At 38.3% G+C, this 17,625-nt stretch overlaps 2 protein-coding genes and 1 long non-coding RNA gene across 3 annotated transcripts in view; 2 read left to right on the top strand and 1 right to left on the bottom strand.

Annotated features, from left to right (window-relative positions):
- nhsl2 (NHS-like 2) overlaps positions 1 to 17,625 on the bottom strand; it is a 222,704-nt gene that overhangs the window by 154,091 nt on the left and 50,988 nt on the right. The window lies entirely within an intron of this gene.
- Positions 8,290 to 11,885, top strand: LOC146306014 (uncharacterized). The gene is made up of 4 exons (XR_014769038.1): positions 8,290 to 8,428; positions 8,998 to 9,018; positions 10,611 to 10,782; positions 11,629 to 11,885. It is a non-coding gene; the product is annotated as an uncharacterized LOC146306014 (long non-coding RNA).
- On the top strand, positions 12,277 to 16,238 carry LOC146306013 (plasma kallikrein-like). The gene is made up of 3 exons (XM_084713039.1): positions 12,277 to 12,282; positions 12,784 to 12,981; positions 14,933 to 16,238. The coding sequence occupies exons 1-3, from the start codon at positions 12,277 to 12,279 to the stop codon at positions 15,323 to 15,325; spliced, it is 597 nt and encodes a 198-aa protein (XP_084569165.1). The 3' UTR covers positions 15,326 to 16,238.

The raw sequence follows: 17,625 nt of genomic DNA, 5'->3' as shown, positions 1-17,625 counted from the left end.
CCTTTGACCCTCAACCACCAAAGTCTAATTGGTTCAAGTGGTCTTTTGTACCAAGTTTGAAGAAATTCTCTCAAGGTGTTTTTTGAGATATCACACTAACGAGACTGTGTTGGCCTGAAAACATAAAGCCTGTGGCCACGGCTGTCACCAGCATGGAGATATAAAAAGAGCTGAATGTGTGTTACGTGTCGTAGCATTGTGTGGTGTGTTTTCCTGTGTCCAGGCCTTTTGCCTGGAGAGAGTTTTAGCTGGTGACCAGTGGGCCCGATTTGTTTGTGTGATGGTAGCGTGATACAGATAGCTCTCTGTCTCTTCTCCAGGACAGCCATTATGAAACAAAGTAGCAGCAAGAAAATGATACACAATAAGGTACAATGATGCAAATGTAGCTACAATGACACTTCTCGTTTCATATAATCTAGCAGAAACATTTATCCAAAAAAATAACCAGTCTAGCCAGCTAATTTTGATCATATTAACTGTTAGAGAGAGTTGCATGAGACTTATTATTATTAACTTGCTTTGCATAACTGTCAAGTTGCATGAAAATTGTCTTTCATGCAATGTGCAACTTGCAACTAGTTGCATGAACATTTCACTATAATTTGATTAATTGTCAATATATACATATTGATTAGTGGAGTTTTAAACAATACTCGTAAAAAAAACTGACTTAAAAAAGGAACGTACTAAAAGAAATTGAAAAGAACTGACTAAAATAAAGTACCGCCTAAAATGATTATGATTTCAATCATTGACTAAGCATTCAGAGCCTGTTTTTGAAATGTTTTAAATCAGAAACACAGAAGTATCTAAAAATGCTACCAATCATGAAAGAAAAGTATGGAAACATTTTCAGTTTGCGAGGTTTCCCCTCATACACACACACACACACACACACATATTGAGAGGGCAACATATTGATACGCTCACTGGTCACTTGACAGCACACCTGAGATGACGAGACAAATGCGGCAAAACCAGGCGGCAGCAAAAAACATCGGCCAACAGACTGACACACACACACATTCTACCTTTAAAGAAATGCACTCTGAAGGAGGTGTCTGAGCTCTTCTCCTCATCCTCATCATCTCCTGTCCTCCCCTGCGCTGGCGATCGCCTCCTTTTCCAACGCATCCCTCCTCCTGCTATCTATCTATCTATCTATCTATCTATCTATCTATCTATCTATCTATCTATCTATCTATCTATCTATCTATGTCCTACTCTGGTACTTTTGTCCTCCTTTCTATCGTCTCTCTGTCCACTTGTTCGTCCTCTTGCTTCACTCCTGTGTTCTCCCCGTCTCCTTCCTTCTGGTGTCTCTTTCTCCCCCCCTCCTCACCCCTTTCATTACTCTTTCTCTGCCTCACTCACACTGCCCTGCTGCTCTCACGTGGTCTGTACCCAGCAATAGAACTTGCAACAGTGACAGTTCACATGATGAACCCAAACCCAGTGTGTGTGTGTGTGTGTGTGTGTGTGTGTGTTTTAAAATGTCACATCAATGTGTGAGAGTTATATTTGTGCAAACTTTCTTCAGCATTATTTTTCTCTATACGGGTATAAATACATTTGTGCATATGAGTATAAATATATTTGTATATGTGTGTGTGTGTGTGTGTATACATCTGTGTGTATGTGTGTGCGCCCTGCCTCTCTCATTCGCCACGCTGCAGTTAGTTCTGCTGCGTCAGCCCTGCCCACACACACACACACACACACCAGCAGAGATAAATACACACACAAACAAGAGGCAACACACAAAGCAACAGATGCTAAACACACACATACACACCTACGTGCACCACTGACTCCTCTAACAACACAAACATTGATTTTTATGTTCAGTAAATTCAGCATTTCTATTTATTCCTGTCATCAATAGCTTGTGTCGTAGGCTTTCATCTCACATAGAAAGTTCTGCCTAATGTGTGTGTTTATGCAACTCTGATTTGTTGTATAATATTTATGGAAAAATGTTCTTGTTTAGTTTGATTCGCTAATAAAAAGATGTCACTGTTCATTTCCTGTCATCACTTTAAGTCAGAATTGTACCTGACAGAAACCTCCACTGTATGACAACTTGTTGTATCTGAACTGTTTAGTAAATGTGTGTTTCAACAGCATCCTAACTGCCCAAAATTTTATACAAATCTTATCTTTAGAATAACCATAAAGCTGTCCAAACTTTCACTTTTACACCTGTAGTAGTAGCAAACTTACGAGCTGACAAGCTGAAAAAAATATTTACTTAAGCCATGGATTATTTAGCAGCTAAAGTTAGCAAGAGAGAGTGACTAATGTTATTAAGAGAGGCTAAATAATCAAGAAAGAGCAGCTAAAGTTAGAAATACAGAGTAGCTAAATTATTGTAAGAAAGTAGCTAAATTATCAAGACAGTAGCTAAAGTTGTCAAGACAAAGTAGTTTAAGTTATCAAGAGAAATCAGCAAAACGTATCAAAAGAAAGTGTGTGTGTGTGTTTATTGTATCATAACCTGAAAACTAGTGTGACAACTTATCAAAAGAAAGTGTGTGTGTGTGTGTGTGTGTGTGTGTGTGTGTGTGTGTGTGTGTGTGTGTGTGTGTGTGTGTGTGTGTGTGTGTGTGCGTGCATGTGTGTGTGAGACAGGGCAGAGTGCCTGTTTCATACAGGGCACTAATGAATGCAGAGGGCACATAGAGGACATGCAGCAACACAAACACATGCACAAACACACACATGTGGACTAATAAAGTTGCACAGACGACTAAGGAAGACATTTTATACAAATAACACCAACCTGAGCTCATAAAATAAAATTACTGAGCAAAAGCATGTTTAATAAAATATCCAACAATGGTTTGAAAGACGCATCAGAAGATGCTGCACAGCTGCAGGCGGATGAGTGAGTCCCCGTAACCATAGAAACCACTTCTCTGCTGACAGGCTGTCAGAGGAGATGCACGGAGCAGAGAAAGCAGATGTTTTTGCAACATGTGAGGAGCTATGACTCTTTGGCAAAGAAATGTTAGTTTTTTGAACAAGTTTTTAAATGATTACTTGTGTTATTTATTGTTCAGAATATTTTTCTCCTGGTGCAGGACTAAAACTTTCAGACCTCTCAGTTGCAGCACATTCCAGTGTCTGGTACTGTGTTCATTGATGGCTGTTTCATCAGCCAATCAGAGCTTTATAAACTAGAGTAAAATTGGAAACATCAACTTCATGTGCCAGAGACAAAAAAAAATAGAAACAGGAAAAGGTCCACAAAAACAGAGTCAAGCCTGGATGAGATCAACGAGCTGCACAGGTTGAAATATTTGTATCTTTGTTGTTGAATACTCAACTCTGATTGGTTAATTATGACATTCTGCAGTTTCCAAAGTCAAATTCAACCACTTTTTAAGCATTTTCATGCATTTCCAGCACTCTACATCTGCCTTAAATCACTTATCAATATATACTCAAGAAGGAATGAAACAATTACTGGTTTCACAATAAACCACAGTAAAATTCCTGATGATTAAAATCATTGTTAAAACTGTGTTTGATCACTGCATGTTGAAAAACTCACAGTAAATAATGTCCAGCATCAACCAGTCACCACCAGTCTCTGTCGTGTGACACACAGACATACATACATAAGTAATTTTTGTGCCTATACCTAGGTCACGTGGCTCATAAAATGGAATTAATGTGCACAGGTCATGTATGTGATTTTGGGAGTCACTGGCAGCCTATTCTGTCATGTAGGCATGAGGATGTGTCACATTCCACTGAGTGATATAACAGCACCTGACAGCCTTGTTTTGCGTTGTGTAGCTTCTCATCAGCCGCAGAGGCACATCAGTGTACTTCGAGGTGTGTCAGTACACTGAGACATCACTGCTGGGTGTGACTACGAACTTTCCCGGTGCTTTCAGGGAAATGTCAGGTGTAAAACTGGTCCTGTACTGAGGGAGACACTGCAGACGTCAGCTGTGAAACAGACTGCAATGTAATCCTTATGGGCAGCTGAGAACAGTCAAAGTACTAAAAGTGCTTGCTTTGCTACTGACAGGCTCAGATTGTTATTCTAAGTGACAACATTATGAGAAGGATCCCTACAGAGAGCTGCACCCCTTACTGGCACGCAGTAGAAAAGTGACTTTCCATCCAGAAAAAATAATTCAACTAAAAAGAGTCATCACCTGCCCTTGACAGAACAGTTGAGCTGTTATATTTTCATATTTGAATGTCTGCAAGTTAAGAGACAATATACAGGCAAAGTTATAAAAACAAACGTGCCAAAATCAACAGGTGCTGATTGTGAGGACAGACAGGAAGGACATCTACACTGTCTGAAACATGATGCATCATTAATAAATGCCACAAAACATTAGTCCTGATTTTTCTTTTCAGTTTTGACTGACTCATTCTGGATGATATGGATTATATTGTTTATCCTGCTGTTTCAGGTTGAACTAAAACGTCACACTTCTTTTGCTCTTCATGTTTCAGTTGTTGCGTGCATTTATCCATGGCAGCACCCCCTGCTGAAAATAAGTTTCCATGCAGATGCAATAGACGTTTTCGTTAAAGAGAAAAATACTTTGTTCCACCAGAAAAAGACAATTTATCATTCTTGTGAAAGCCACCAGACTAACAGAGGATAGAAGATAACGGTTCCCACTGCAGCTTCCATGCTGACTATAGATGACGTCAACAGGGCAGATAGAAAACACAACAAAGTAACGCACACAGTCATACACAATTTGGCTGACATTGATACAAAATGGCAAATCATCCGGCTAAACGTGACTCATAAATGACACAAAATATAGAGTGTCAATACGAGTTGTTTACACACACACACACACTGTTTATTCACACCACGTCCAAACCGCAGAGCCTCATGGCTGCCAGGTAGTGGGTTGGTAGCAGGAGGCATGAGCACACACACACGCACACACACACACACACAGCTCATCGGGGTGTCCGGGTCCATGTGTTCAGTGTCAGAACTGTGTGTTATTATATCCCTCGCCCTGCCTCCACACCACGACACCCTGCCAATAAATTCTTTAGTTTTTCCACGACAGCGCTGAACACAGCCAGGCCTCGTCTCCTCTCAGCTCTCACTCGCTCTTTAGCAAATTTCTAGCCTTTGTTTTGACATTTTTGAGCTCAGTCAGAGGATGTCGCTGCTGAGCTCAAATACAAAGCAGAGGTTCGGTGCTAGACTTCGGATTCTAGCAAGAGAACTTCAACTTTACCTTTTTAATTTGGCACGAGCAGTTTCCAGATACTTTACATATAAATACATGTATAAAAATATCAATTTCAAGTGGGATTTTTTTATGAGGGAGACAGAAATTAAAAATCACATGTAAGAGAGCCTTTGGCAAGCTCCTCCTCTTAGCAACTGTTCAATCATGGCTTAGCAACCTTAACCAGGCACCTCAGACCTGTCAAGCTTTGTCTTACACTACATGTTACAGTGGTGTGCACGGGGCTCTAAAAAGAACAATATCTGGTTCAGAATTAAAGAAGAAAACTCTCTTAGGTCTAAGTCGAGTTAGCTTAGCTCTTATTCCGCCTCACAAAGGGTCAGTATCAAATGTGACACAGTATTTCACTTTGAATGGGTTGCCAAGATCTCTTTTATTAAAAGTAGAAGCATGCAAAATGCAAAATGCAGGTTCTCTCCAAATGCATACATGCCAATCCTCCTGATTTTCACAATTTTTGTCCTTAATGCCTCCTACTGTATTTCCCCCGGTTTCACACCTTGTCATTATCACAACCTGCTTTTGACACTGCACAGCGTGTGTAAGCAATATTCTCCACTCGGGCAATACAGCTCCACCAAACCAGACTTAAACCACACCTTGGAAGACTTCCGGTTTCTTAAGGAAAGTTTTACAGGAAAGGGGCACGCACTTTGTATGATCTGTTGTGTCTCGTTTCTTCTAGGGGCAGAGCAAAAACCAAATGAATGTAAGTTTATAACAGAGATTTAAACAAGTTCACTCCACAGGGACCAATTATTATGTTCTCCTGCTTTCTTAGACAGGACTGTCTCCTTGTCTCCTTTCCTTGTTTGTGTATTTTCCTACCCTGTTGCATTGACTATAATCTCTCTTCTCTCTTCTTTTCTGCATGTAAACCAGGTAACTCCCTCCACAATGAAGTGATATTCCTCCTCTTCCTCTCTCTAATTCAAGCTCAACATTCCCGACACACAATCACTCTGTCCGTCATCTGGAAGTGATTGCGTCCACCATTACAGCATGCCTTGGCCAACGCTGAGCGTGTTGGTGTTGACAGCCAGCCTTTTGTCCATTACAGCCCTGAGAGAAAAGCTCTGCACAGAAACACATTGATAAAACACGCTCGTGCTGCAAACACACACACACACACACACACACACACACACACACACACACGATGCTGTCTGTTAACTCAGTCATACCCACAACAACTGTCACTGTTATAAGCTCCACTTACTCCAAACGTACTACACCACGCAGAGAAATACTCCTCTACAAGTTAAAGTGCATTCAAAACCTTATTTCAGTCAAAGTATGTAAGTTTTTGAATTTTTTGAAAGTTGGATTATGAGTATACTACCAAACTCCACAGGCAAAATCTGAAATTTTACCTCACAGAACACAAGCGTTGCTGGTTTACTGCTGCCTTTATCTGTGAGTTTACTTGTCTTATTATGAGACTGAGTAATTCGTCTTCACCTCTCACACAATATTGCAGTAGATGCATTCCTCTTTTGTACATGTAGGACTTTATGTATCTGTACATGTGAGCAGTGGATGACAAGCATCAAGACAAACACGTGACTTGAGGTGCCATCAACCATCACACACCTGCGGGCAGCTGGACGAGGGCTGAGTACCATTTCTCCATATCTAGAACTAAGTAGTGTCAAAAACTTCTCCAGTCAAATGATACCTGCAGTGAATCCTTTTTGTACATGGATGTGGAAACAAAAATGACTTTTTGCAGTCGATTACTGCAAGACTTCTTCAATTTAATGCCGCATATGATTGTCTTGTAACAGCAATTGCAACTCAAACAGTCTGTAGCGTGATGAAGTAGAGCATGCAGTATTTGAAAGAGCATTATAAGACACATGCTTATGACACATTCAGCACATTTAAGTGGCTTGTGAGCGTTTATGTTACGCAGATCGATTATGGTTACAGAGTTTGCCACGTGAAAATTCTGTGAAGTTAACAAAGTAACTCCATATCCATTTTGTTTGGGTTTAATCAAACTGAACACCTTATGGAGGCTAACGTTTGCTGATCAATTCATATTGATGCGTAACTTACATTTCTCAGTGGCTACGATGCTCTCTGTTCAGCAAAAGCTACATAATCACACTTTAAGCCTTGTTGAAACTAATTTTACTCAATGAAACAATCAGGTGTTGAATGAAAATGTCAAAGTAAAAGTGTGGCAAATGTGTCATTTTTGCTGATGGTACTCTGTGTGCTGTTATGAGACTTGCGTGAGTAATTTGGTTTCACCTCTCACATGAATTCCTCTTGTGTACATTTATACACAACCTTTATCTGCAGATGTGAGCTGAAGACAAAGAAAGACATCGAGACAAACATGCTTGACTTGATGTCTTTCTTATAACCTAATCCCAAGCTTAATGAAGTATGACTTATGGTATGTGGAAAGGTTGGTGATGTGACTGTGAATGTAACTTCAGCGTTTCTTTAGGAAACTGAATATCTCTGAGTTGGGGATAAAAGGAGAGATTTGAGGATGTCATCTCAGGCTTTGGGAAAAGCTGATCAATATTTTTCACCATTTTTGTGAGATTTTATGGAACTGATCGATCAATTGAGAAAATGACAGATACATTAATCACTAAGGAAATAATTATTACTTGCAGCCATAGTGTGAAGTTATTGCGCTTGACCCACCTGTCTAACAACACTAAATAGCATAATGCAACCCATTAACACACGTTAATCGCAAGTAACTGTATTCTATTACAGTTACAAAAAAATAAGACAATTACATTGCATTTATATTTAGTCAAGTAAAAAGAGGGATTATTAGCAGGATCGCTATTTTAAAATAACGAAGCTTCACTGACCAATTGTTAACATTAAGTAATCAAATTACATTACTTAAATATTGTGGTACTTGGATTAGGTTACTGACCTCACTTTTTTTTTTATCAGATATTGATTAAATTAGGATTATTAAATGTTTCATGTCATTATCAATCATATGCTTTGTCTCTAAACTGGCACACAGCCATCTGAGCACCCTGGTGTGATGAAGGTGTCACACTGTGGGTGGAGTTGAATGTAAAAGTTAAGGCATATATAAAGATGAAGATGAAGTGAAGGAGGCACAGTAGAGATGGCTCTCCACCAGTTTCTGTGTGCTCTAACTGTGATCATCATTCTCTCACACAATGGTAAGAAAGATTTTTCTTTAAATTGTTAATTTTTCTGTCTTAGTATTCATTTTACTGCCATCGTGAATTGATGTGAGGTCACTCAGGTTGAAAAGTGTTCAAGTAAAAGTATAAAATTATCTCTTTAAAAGGCAATTTAAAATAAGATTTTTCGATGTGAAAGATCCTGTGTAGCATCCAGCCTGTCACCATTCAGATATGGTTACACCATCATTCACTCAGCGATGCTCTTCAACGTCATGAACATCTTTTATATGAGTTTTCTCAACTTTTTTTTTTACAGTGAAGAACCATACAATGTAAATATTCTCATAGGTCTTACAGTAAAAGCCACAACTCTCTAAGCCTTCATTAAGACTCAGTTGTAACAGAAGATGTCTGATGTCTGATAGAAAAAGAGATTCTTTCCATCATGTATATGTCATAAGTGATGTAGTTATTTGTATTTTCAAATGTCCAACATGAGAGGTAACATTTTCTGAAGGCAGGATAATCAAACTATCTAAAAAATCTCCATCATCAGCTTCATCCTCTTTGCTTATCACGTCTTTCTTTGTTTTGATTTTCAGGGTGTCGTTCACAGCAGCCAAGTAAGCATCCAACTTTACAAGTTCTTCAAGTTCTGACTCCTCCAGTCAGCTACATAAAAGACGGACAGTATAGATCATACAGATCTTATGCATATGCAGCAAGATGTTAAATATGCTGCATTAATGTCATATGACAGTTGACTTAAATTACCGGTTTTCAGCTGGTACATACTGTTCACATACACATCGAAAGTCGTACAAGCCAACGGGGAACTATTTAACACTTATTCTTGTTTTATATCATTTAACTAATTAATTTACTCATTTTTTACCAGACAAGAATTCATAAATTCACAAAAATTAAAAACTGTGTTAAAAGCCTTTAAACTCTAAAAATTAATAATATCTACTGATGACATACATGTAAAAAGTACTATTATAATAAACTTCAATTTAAAATACATTGTTTATGAAAATGCTGTCCCTTTAAAGTCAACTACATCAGAAAACATGATTTAATCAGACATAAAAAGAGTTAGCTAAGAGTTAGCCATACCCTAACAACCCCTGTCTGACTTCCTGGTTTAAAAAAAAAGGCGGGAATACTGCTCAATCACAGACAAACTTTCTATTTTTCAACAAATTCATGAAATAATATTGCTATCAGATGTGTCTCAACAATAAGTTCACTCTGTAGAACTACTAAATCAAAGCTACATAAGAATTATTGATTAGCGTTAAGAAAACTGAGCAACTTTAAAAAGTAAAATGGCTGCTCAGTACAGCTTGGCTGTGAAATGAAAATGGAAAATGAGTATTAAATTAAATTAATAATCAATTAATAACATTATATTATAATTATAAATTAAATTCTATGTTGTTTGTTTGAAAGATACATTACATTATCAACAAAAACTGTAAGTAGACATTATAATGGTATTTATTTCTGGAAAATATATCAAACATTTTGATCATATGGCTAATTATATAATCTTGTATTTAATGCAACAAAAAACATTAAAAAAAATTCTTTTGTCTTTTATCTTGTCTTTTTGTATGACAGAGTTGAAGAAATTCAAGTCCTTGGCCACACAAAAATGCACTTAAATAAAAAAGTAACTCACTATGAGGCTGGCCTGTTACCAGATTAAAAAGCTTAAAATATACTTTCCCCGCATAATTAAAGAGTACAAAATCAACATCCCCTCAAAATAAGCTTTTCTCCCAGTTCTCAAAACTGAGTTATATCCAACTTCAGCCAAGTGTTCGAAAAGACACACAAATACTAATACTATTAAAGGTTTTTTTTATATAAACCAGAAAATATTCACATTTAAGAGGCTGGAATCATAATTTTGGGGTTTTTACCTTTAAAAAGTTACTAAAACCAATGAGATGATTTTGAAAGTAGTTAGTGATTAATTTAATAATCAATCAATAACAGCTCTTGGTGGTACATAAAGTCCCTTACGGCATGAATGCAGCATTATTTATCTCTGAACAACAGTCAACTTTGATGTCTTCAACTTTCTCTTATCTTAACTTTTAGTTGACCATATTTTAACCACAGCAAACAAAGTTGATCATATTTTGTCATTTTATACAAAAGTGTTAGCTTGTTCTCCATGTTTAACTTTGTTCTCTGCTATCAGAATGTGGCCGGGCTCAACTTAACTCCAGGATTGTGGGAGGTCAAAGTGCGTCTCCAGGAGCTTGGCCCTGGCAAGCCCAATTAGAAATAGATGCTCAAAATAATTCGCTCTTGTGTGGAGGGTCCCTTATTAGCAGCCAGTGGGTGCTGACAGCTGCTCACTGTGCAGTAGGGTAAGGGAACACTGTTGCAACTTTAATTTTATAAACTTAATGTTTTTGGTTTGTTACAACAAAACTAAATTGCATTACACAACCCATTTACATCTGGTATTAAAATGGGACCTGTATCCAAATAATAAACAGTCTTGAGGAGTAATGGATTTCATGTAACTGGATTACTTAAAAGGTAACTGTGAGACCAACCACTAATGTTAGCTACACAGAACAACTGCTTATGTTAGCTACAGAGAACAACCACTAATATCTACACAAACCAAAAGCTAATATTAGCTTCACAGACCATTTGATAACATTAGCTACACAAACTAACCACTGATGTTAGCTACACAGACAAACAACTAGTGTTAGCTTCACAGACCACCTGCTAATGTTAGCTACACAGTTGAAAAACATGCTAACCCTACTTTTTCAAAAACATCTTTGGTCGTCAAAAGTGAGCCCTATTAAGACAAAACTTGCAGTACCCCACTGAGAATCTGAGCAAAATTTGGCACCAAGTGATCATTAAATGGAGCTCTTACACAAACAAATTGTGCAAAAACAGTTTTTATTGGTCCCATGAACAGTAGTTTCTCATTATCAATCAACCATTAGGTGGTGCATTCACAGTGACTGATTGATAGCCGGCACGAGATGGCACTTTTACACTAGGTTGATAAAATTTGTTAAACCAACTTTTTCAACTCATCTTAAGTCTTCAAGAGTCTGTTGGTTGTTTGGTAAATACAGATGTTAATACCAGATGTAAATGAGGGCTAAAGTATCAACACTCACTCATTCATAAAATGTGATGTTGAATGATGAAAAACTAACTGTTTCACTTCTGTCTTCAAAAAGTGTCAACAATATAACGGTTCATCTGGGCCGCCTCAGGATGATAGGTGCAAACCCCAATGAAGTGTCACTGACAGTAGAACGGATCATATGCCATCATTTCTACCGCCGCTGGAGCTATGACAACGACATATGTCTCCTGAAGCTGCAGGCCCCTGTGAATTTCACCAACTACATATATCCAGTGTGCTTGGCCTCAGCTAACAGCACTTTCCACACTGGGGTTAACAGCTGGGTCACTGGTTTTGGTTTTACTTCTAATGGTAAGTTTGCAGAGAAAGTTCCATTTAAATTTATTATATTTGATTCATTTCATTTTATTATTAGGCTATTATTATTATTATTTTTATTAAACCAATTTAAATCTCATTTTCTATCAAGTTTGCTTCAGCAACAAAAGGGTTACTGTCCTGAAAACTGCAAAATAGAGTTATCCAATCAGATTTTTTTGTTTTTGTCTCTGGGCAGAGAATGGTTTGAGCTGGCTCGCTTATTGATTAAGACTTCATCACCGGGACAGAAGGCCACAGCCTGTGTGTTTGTTTAGAAAGTGACAGGACAGGAATTAACCAATCACATTTTGATTCACAGTGGGTGGGACTTCTTCTTTTTTAAAGTTATTTCCAAGAGTGCAGCAAAACAGACAGGGCTATGTTTGTAGATACAAATAACATAACTGGAGATTTGTGCTACACTGAAGAAAAATACAAATGATGAAAAAGAACCTCCGATAGAAACATAAATTATTACAGCTCTTAACATCAAACACATAACTCATCCAAACAAAGTAAACAAGTAACAGAGTAAACAATTATCTACTAGTTTAAGTGAAGAAAACTACAGGAAAAACATTTCTTACTCTGCTATCATTGTGTGGTGTTTGCTACCATCCACTGGGTTTTTGTATGTTGACCTACACACAACCAACACGTCACAAGCTACCTGGCTGCCTGCCACTTATTCCAGCAAAATATTTTTCCATTTTGTGGCATTTTTGGTGTGTCTGGCAAAGTTTTGGCTGAACTGAAGTCCCAGCTCTGAACGGTTCACAACCGATGCTGAGTTATCATTTGTTTACCCATAGTATATTTTGTTTCTTTTACATTACTGCTGCAAGGTTCATCACAAAGCTCTTCAATCACTTTTTTTTCTCCCTAGTTTAGTTTAGTTTTTTTTTCCACAAAAATTCTAATCTTATCTTTGAAATATCTCCAATTAGGTACACTTTCCAACATCCTTCAGGAGCTGAACGTACCAGTCGTTGGAAACAATGAGTGCAGATGCGCCTATCCTTCTCATTTCACAGAGAACATGATCTGTGCTGGACTCAGAGCTGGAGGAAAGGGTTCCTGTCAGGTGATCACCATTTTTGTGTATTTTTTGTATAAAGGTACACCAGGTATTAATAAATCCAGTGGTAGAAGTGACTAATTAAAAAATATTCAAATTAATGTAATTATGTAGCTTTCTGAGGTACTTGTACTTTCATGAGTAGATTTTAAGTCTGTATTTTTACTTGTACTGAAGTATTCATTAGTTCCTGTCAACATCATAATTGAGTACTGAGTACAATTTGAATCAATATTGGGTCAGGACCCACAGGTGGGTCACAGAGACAGAGATTTTATTTGGGTCCTCCCAAAAAAAAGACAATGGAAGAAATTTTGCAAATTTAAGACTTGCGTGGGCAGTACACTTTTCATAAAGCATTTAAAATTTACATTTTACTGATGAGAGGACAAAAAATAGAGTATTTGCTTTGTCTCATTTATCAAATAGGCTAGAATGTTCTATATTGTTTTCCAGATGAGAGGAAATAAAAACAATGATATGGCCTATTAAATCTAGATGCCTAAATGGATCTATTACTCATTTATAAAATACATCGATCAGGCGTAACATTATGACCACTGACAGGTGAAGAGAATAACACTTATCTCTTCATCATGGCACCTGTTAGTGGGTAGGATATATTAGGCCAAATGTGAACATTTTGTCCTCAAAGTCGATGTGTTAGAAGCAGGAAAAATGGGCAAGCCTAAGGATTTGAGCGAGTTTGACAAGGGCCAAATTGTGATGGTTAGAGGACTGAGTCAGAGCATTTTCAAAACTGCAGCTCTTGTGGGGTGTTCCTGGTCTAAAGTGGTCAGTATCAAAAGTGGTCCAAGGAAGGAACAATGGTGAACCGGCGACAGGGTCATGGGCGGCGAAGGCTCATTGATGCACGTGGGGAGCGAAGGCTGGCCCGTGTGGTCCAATCCAACAGACGAGCTACTGTTGCTCAAATTGCTGAAGAAGTTAATGCAGGTTCTGATAGAAAGGTGTCAGAATACACAGTGCATCGCAGTTTGTTGCGTATGGGGCTGCATAGCTGCAGACCAGTCAGGGTGTCCATGCTGACCCCTGTGCACCATTGAAAGCGCCAACAATGGGCACGTGAGCATCAGAACTTGACCACGGAGCAATGGAAGAAGGTGGCCTGGTCGGATGAATCACGGTTTCTTTTACATCACTTGGATGGTGGAGGCAGTGTGCTCCTTTGGGCAATGTTCTGCTGGGAAACCTTGGGTCCTGCCATCCATGTGTATGTTACTTTGACACGTACTACCTACTTAAGCATTGTTGCAAACCATGTACACCCTTTCATGGAAACGGTATTCCCTGATGGCTTTGGCCTCTTTCAGCAGGATAATGCGTCACAAATCAAAACTGGTTCAGGAATGGTTTGAGGAGCACGACAACGAGTTTGAGGTGTTGACTTGGCCTCCAAAGTCCCCAGATCTCAATGCAATCGAGCATCTGTGGGATGTGCTGGACAAACAAGTCCGATCAATGGAGGCCCCACCTCGCAACTTACGGGACTCAAAGGATCTGCTGCTAACATCTTGGCGCCAGATACCACAGCACAGTTTCAGAGGTCTAGTGGAGTCCATGCCTCGACGGGTCAGAGCTGTTTTGCAGCGAAAGGGGGACCAACACAATATTAGACAGACGGTCATAATGTTATGATTGGTGTGTTTAACAAGTATATCTTTTCAATAACACAAGCTTATATAATATAGGGTATGTGGAAATGGCAGTAAAAAAGGTCACGAACGTTCATTTATGTACAAACTAAAACTACCAAGATTTATTGACCCTCTGTGAACTGGGTTATCATCTTAAAAAAGTGGGTCCCCAGAGAAAAAGTTTGGGAAACACTGGTCTATTTGGTGTCAGTTGCTGGGTAGGTGTTTCCTGAACAAGTCCTCCTCTAAGAGATACTCCATCCTCTCCCAACAATTATCCTCATTTCTTTTTTCCAAAGGGCGACTCAGGGGGTCCACTGGTGACCAAAAATGGTAGTGTCTGGGTCCTGGCTGGAGTTGTGAGTTTTGGTATTGGCTGTGGCCAGCCTCGATATCCTGGAGTTTACGCCCGCGTGTCCCAGTACCAGGAATGGATCAGCAACATCACTGGCAGCAGCCAACTAGGCTTCGTTACCTTCACCTCCTCAGGAGTTGACAGTGATGTAAACTTCACCTGCCCAACCTCACACCCCACAACACCACCACGCCCTCCAACACCATACCCCACCTATTTTCCTACAAAGGATGGTAACTCTGTATTTGACAGTGGTGACAGCGTGATCCCCTTCTCCCACTTTGTCTCACTCTGTGCTCTTGTTCTTTCACTCTATGCACTGGTTGGTGACGCATAACATCAAAGTTAGAAACAACTTACGGTGGAAGGCTTCTGTTTCCAACTGTCTTTGATTATGACCATTTATCTTTATCTTTATCTTTATCTGGGGATTGTCAACAACAAATCAAGACCTTTTTATATGAGTCACATTATGACTGGGATTGTTTGATTTATTTGTCTTTAATTGAAGAGTAGTTTAAAGGTTGAGTTTGGTATTTTTGGGTCCTCGGTCATATGCCTGTGCCAAACAGCTACGTTGTAGTTTACATCCGTATCTGTCCAGAGTCATAAAATATATGTAGTGAAGACTTTGAAGGAATTCAATTAAAGATATGAAGTGTTTTTTCTATTTTGGCAAAATGGAAATTAAATACATATAGATTATACATGAACTTCCTTGAAGGCATTCTTGAGATACTGTGTTCATAATAATGGGATGGTCATGAGGTCACAGTGACCTTTAAAGTCACCAACATTGAATCAGTTCATCCTTGGGCCCAAATCGACATTCAAGTTTAAAGATATTAACGTTGATGTGACCCTTCAACACCATGCTGAAAAGCTGTGACTCACTGCCATCTGTTGTGGAAACTTTAAAGCCTGTTTCACCTGGGTGTGGTAAGACATGTGCTGCACCTGTAAGCAAATCCACCACCTGTACATCAAGGTGGGAGGTTAAACCACTGGAGGTCAGCAAAAACAACATGTCAGTGGGATGTTGAGCTGCTCTATAAACTGTATGTTGAATTGTCCATGTTTGAATTGTATTCTGTTGAAGAGTTAATCATTTAATAAACTTGGTGGCTGGGTTGGGCAATTTTTGACACATTATAATAACTGTAACAATCTTCAGTATGCACTGATTTGAATTTTGTTGTTGTTGTTTTGTTGGGAAGATAAAAAAAACAATAAACACTGTTTTGGGTTTATTTGGGTTTGTTTTGATGTTTTTGCAACTAACAACAACAATAATAATAATAATAATAATAATAATAATAATAATAATAATAATAACTAGAATATATGATAGATAGAATAAAATATAAATATAAATAGTAATACCAGTAATTATAATAGGTACACTTGCACATTCTTTTTAGTCCCTTTCCTTTTTCTCTTTTCTTTTTTGTTAACTTTAGCTAAAAAGTTAATAAAAACCATTACAAAACATTGCATTGTTTGCTAGCTAGGTAAAAAGCTAAAACATTACATTGTTTTCCTTGCTAACTAAAAAGTTAAGAAAACATTACATTTAAAAGTTAAAAAGAAATCAAGTTTAGAAGTCAGCCTTTTTAGCATAGTCATGATTGCTCTTCAGAGAAGCTCTAATTTCTCATCCTTTGAGAAAAACTTGTTATCAACAAGTTATCAACTGGAGTGAAAGAAAGAGACACATTTGATCATACAAATTGAGATTGTCCCTTATGTTTCTGTGAGTAACTTAATTATTTTGCTTAAAAGGCAGCTATTTTAAAAGTTCAGCTTCCTCAAGGGTGAGTTTAAAGTTATTACTAGATGACATTTTAAATCGGAGTTTAAAGTTTCAGTGCAGTAAAGTAAAAACAAAACTGAAGTTTAAAGAGACGTTTAAATGTAAAATTTCTTAGTTTTAAATTAATCTAAACATTTGGTGGTGCAACATAATTATAGTTCAACCACATTTAATTGGGTTTAAAATTTAATAAAACAAATTAATAAAATGTTTGTGCAACCCAGCCTTAGTAATTAAGCTCAATATTATCACTATATCTTCACTTGTGTATGTAGTCTCACTTCTTGTGTTTACATGCTGCTGCCATCATGGACTCTACATCTGGTGTTTGAACAATGTGCCTCCATACACACACACACACACACACACACACACACACACACACACACACACACACACACACACACACACACACACACAGACCAGCACCAAATCCTCAGATTGCCTTTCCTCTCCCCCCTCTCTCTCCCTCTTCCTCTATCATAGGAATCTGCTCTCTAAACTGTCCTCATGCCTTGTCCTCATGTTACCACTACAGAGATGAGTGTGTGTGTGTGTGTGTGTGTGTGTGTGTGTGTGCGTGTGTGTGTGTGTGCGTGTGTGTGTGTGTGTGTGTGAGAGAGAGAGAGAGAGAGAGAGAGAGAGAGAGAGAGAGAGAGAGAGAGAGAGAGAGAGAGAGAGTGTGTGTGTGTGTGTGTGTGTTTGTGTACAGCAGAGAAGAATCAAGAACCAAAGTATGAAAGAGAAACAAGAAAAAAGTGGGGAAAACAGTCCTGTAAGCATGATACACAACAAACTGGAAAATCTACACACATAATTTTATT

This window comes from Lutjanus erythropterus, chromosome 23 (genome assembly GCF_056507025.1).
Source record: "Lutjanus erythropterus isolate fLutEry1 chromosome 23, fLutEry1.hap2, whole genome shotgun sequence".
Classification (NCBI taxonomy): Eukaryota; Metazoa; Chordata; class Actinopteri; order Lutjaniformes; family Lutjanidae; genus Lutjanus; species Lutjanus erythropterus.
The sequence above is the reverse complement of the archived record's forward strand: the minus strand, read 5'-3'. Positions and strand labels throughout refer to the sequence as shown.

Coding starts and splice junctions, on each gene's coding strand:
- LOC146306013 (XM_084713039.1), top strand. Junction 12,982..14,932: donor GAGGAAAGGGTTCCTGTCAG/GTGATCACCATT, acceptor TTTTTTCCAAAG/GGCGACTCAGGGGGTCCACT.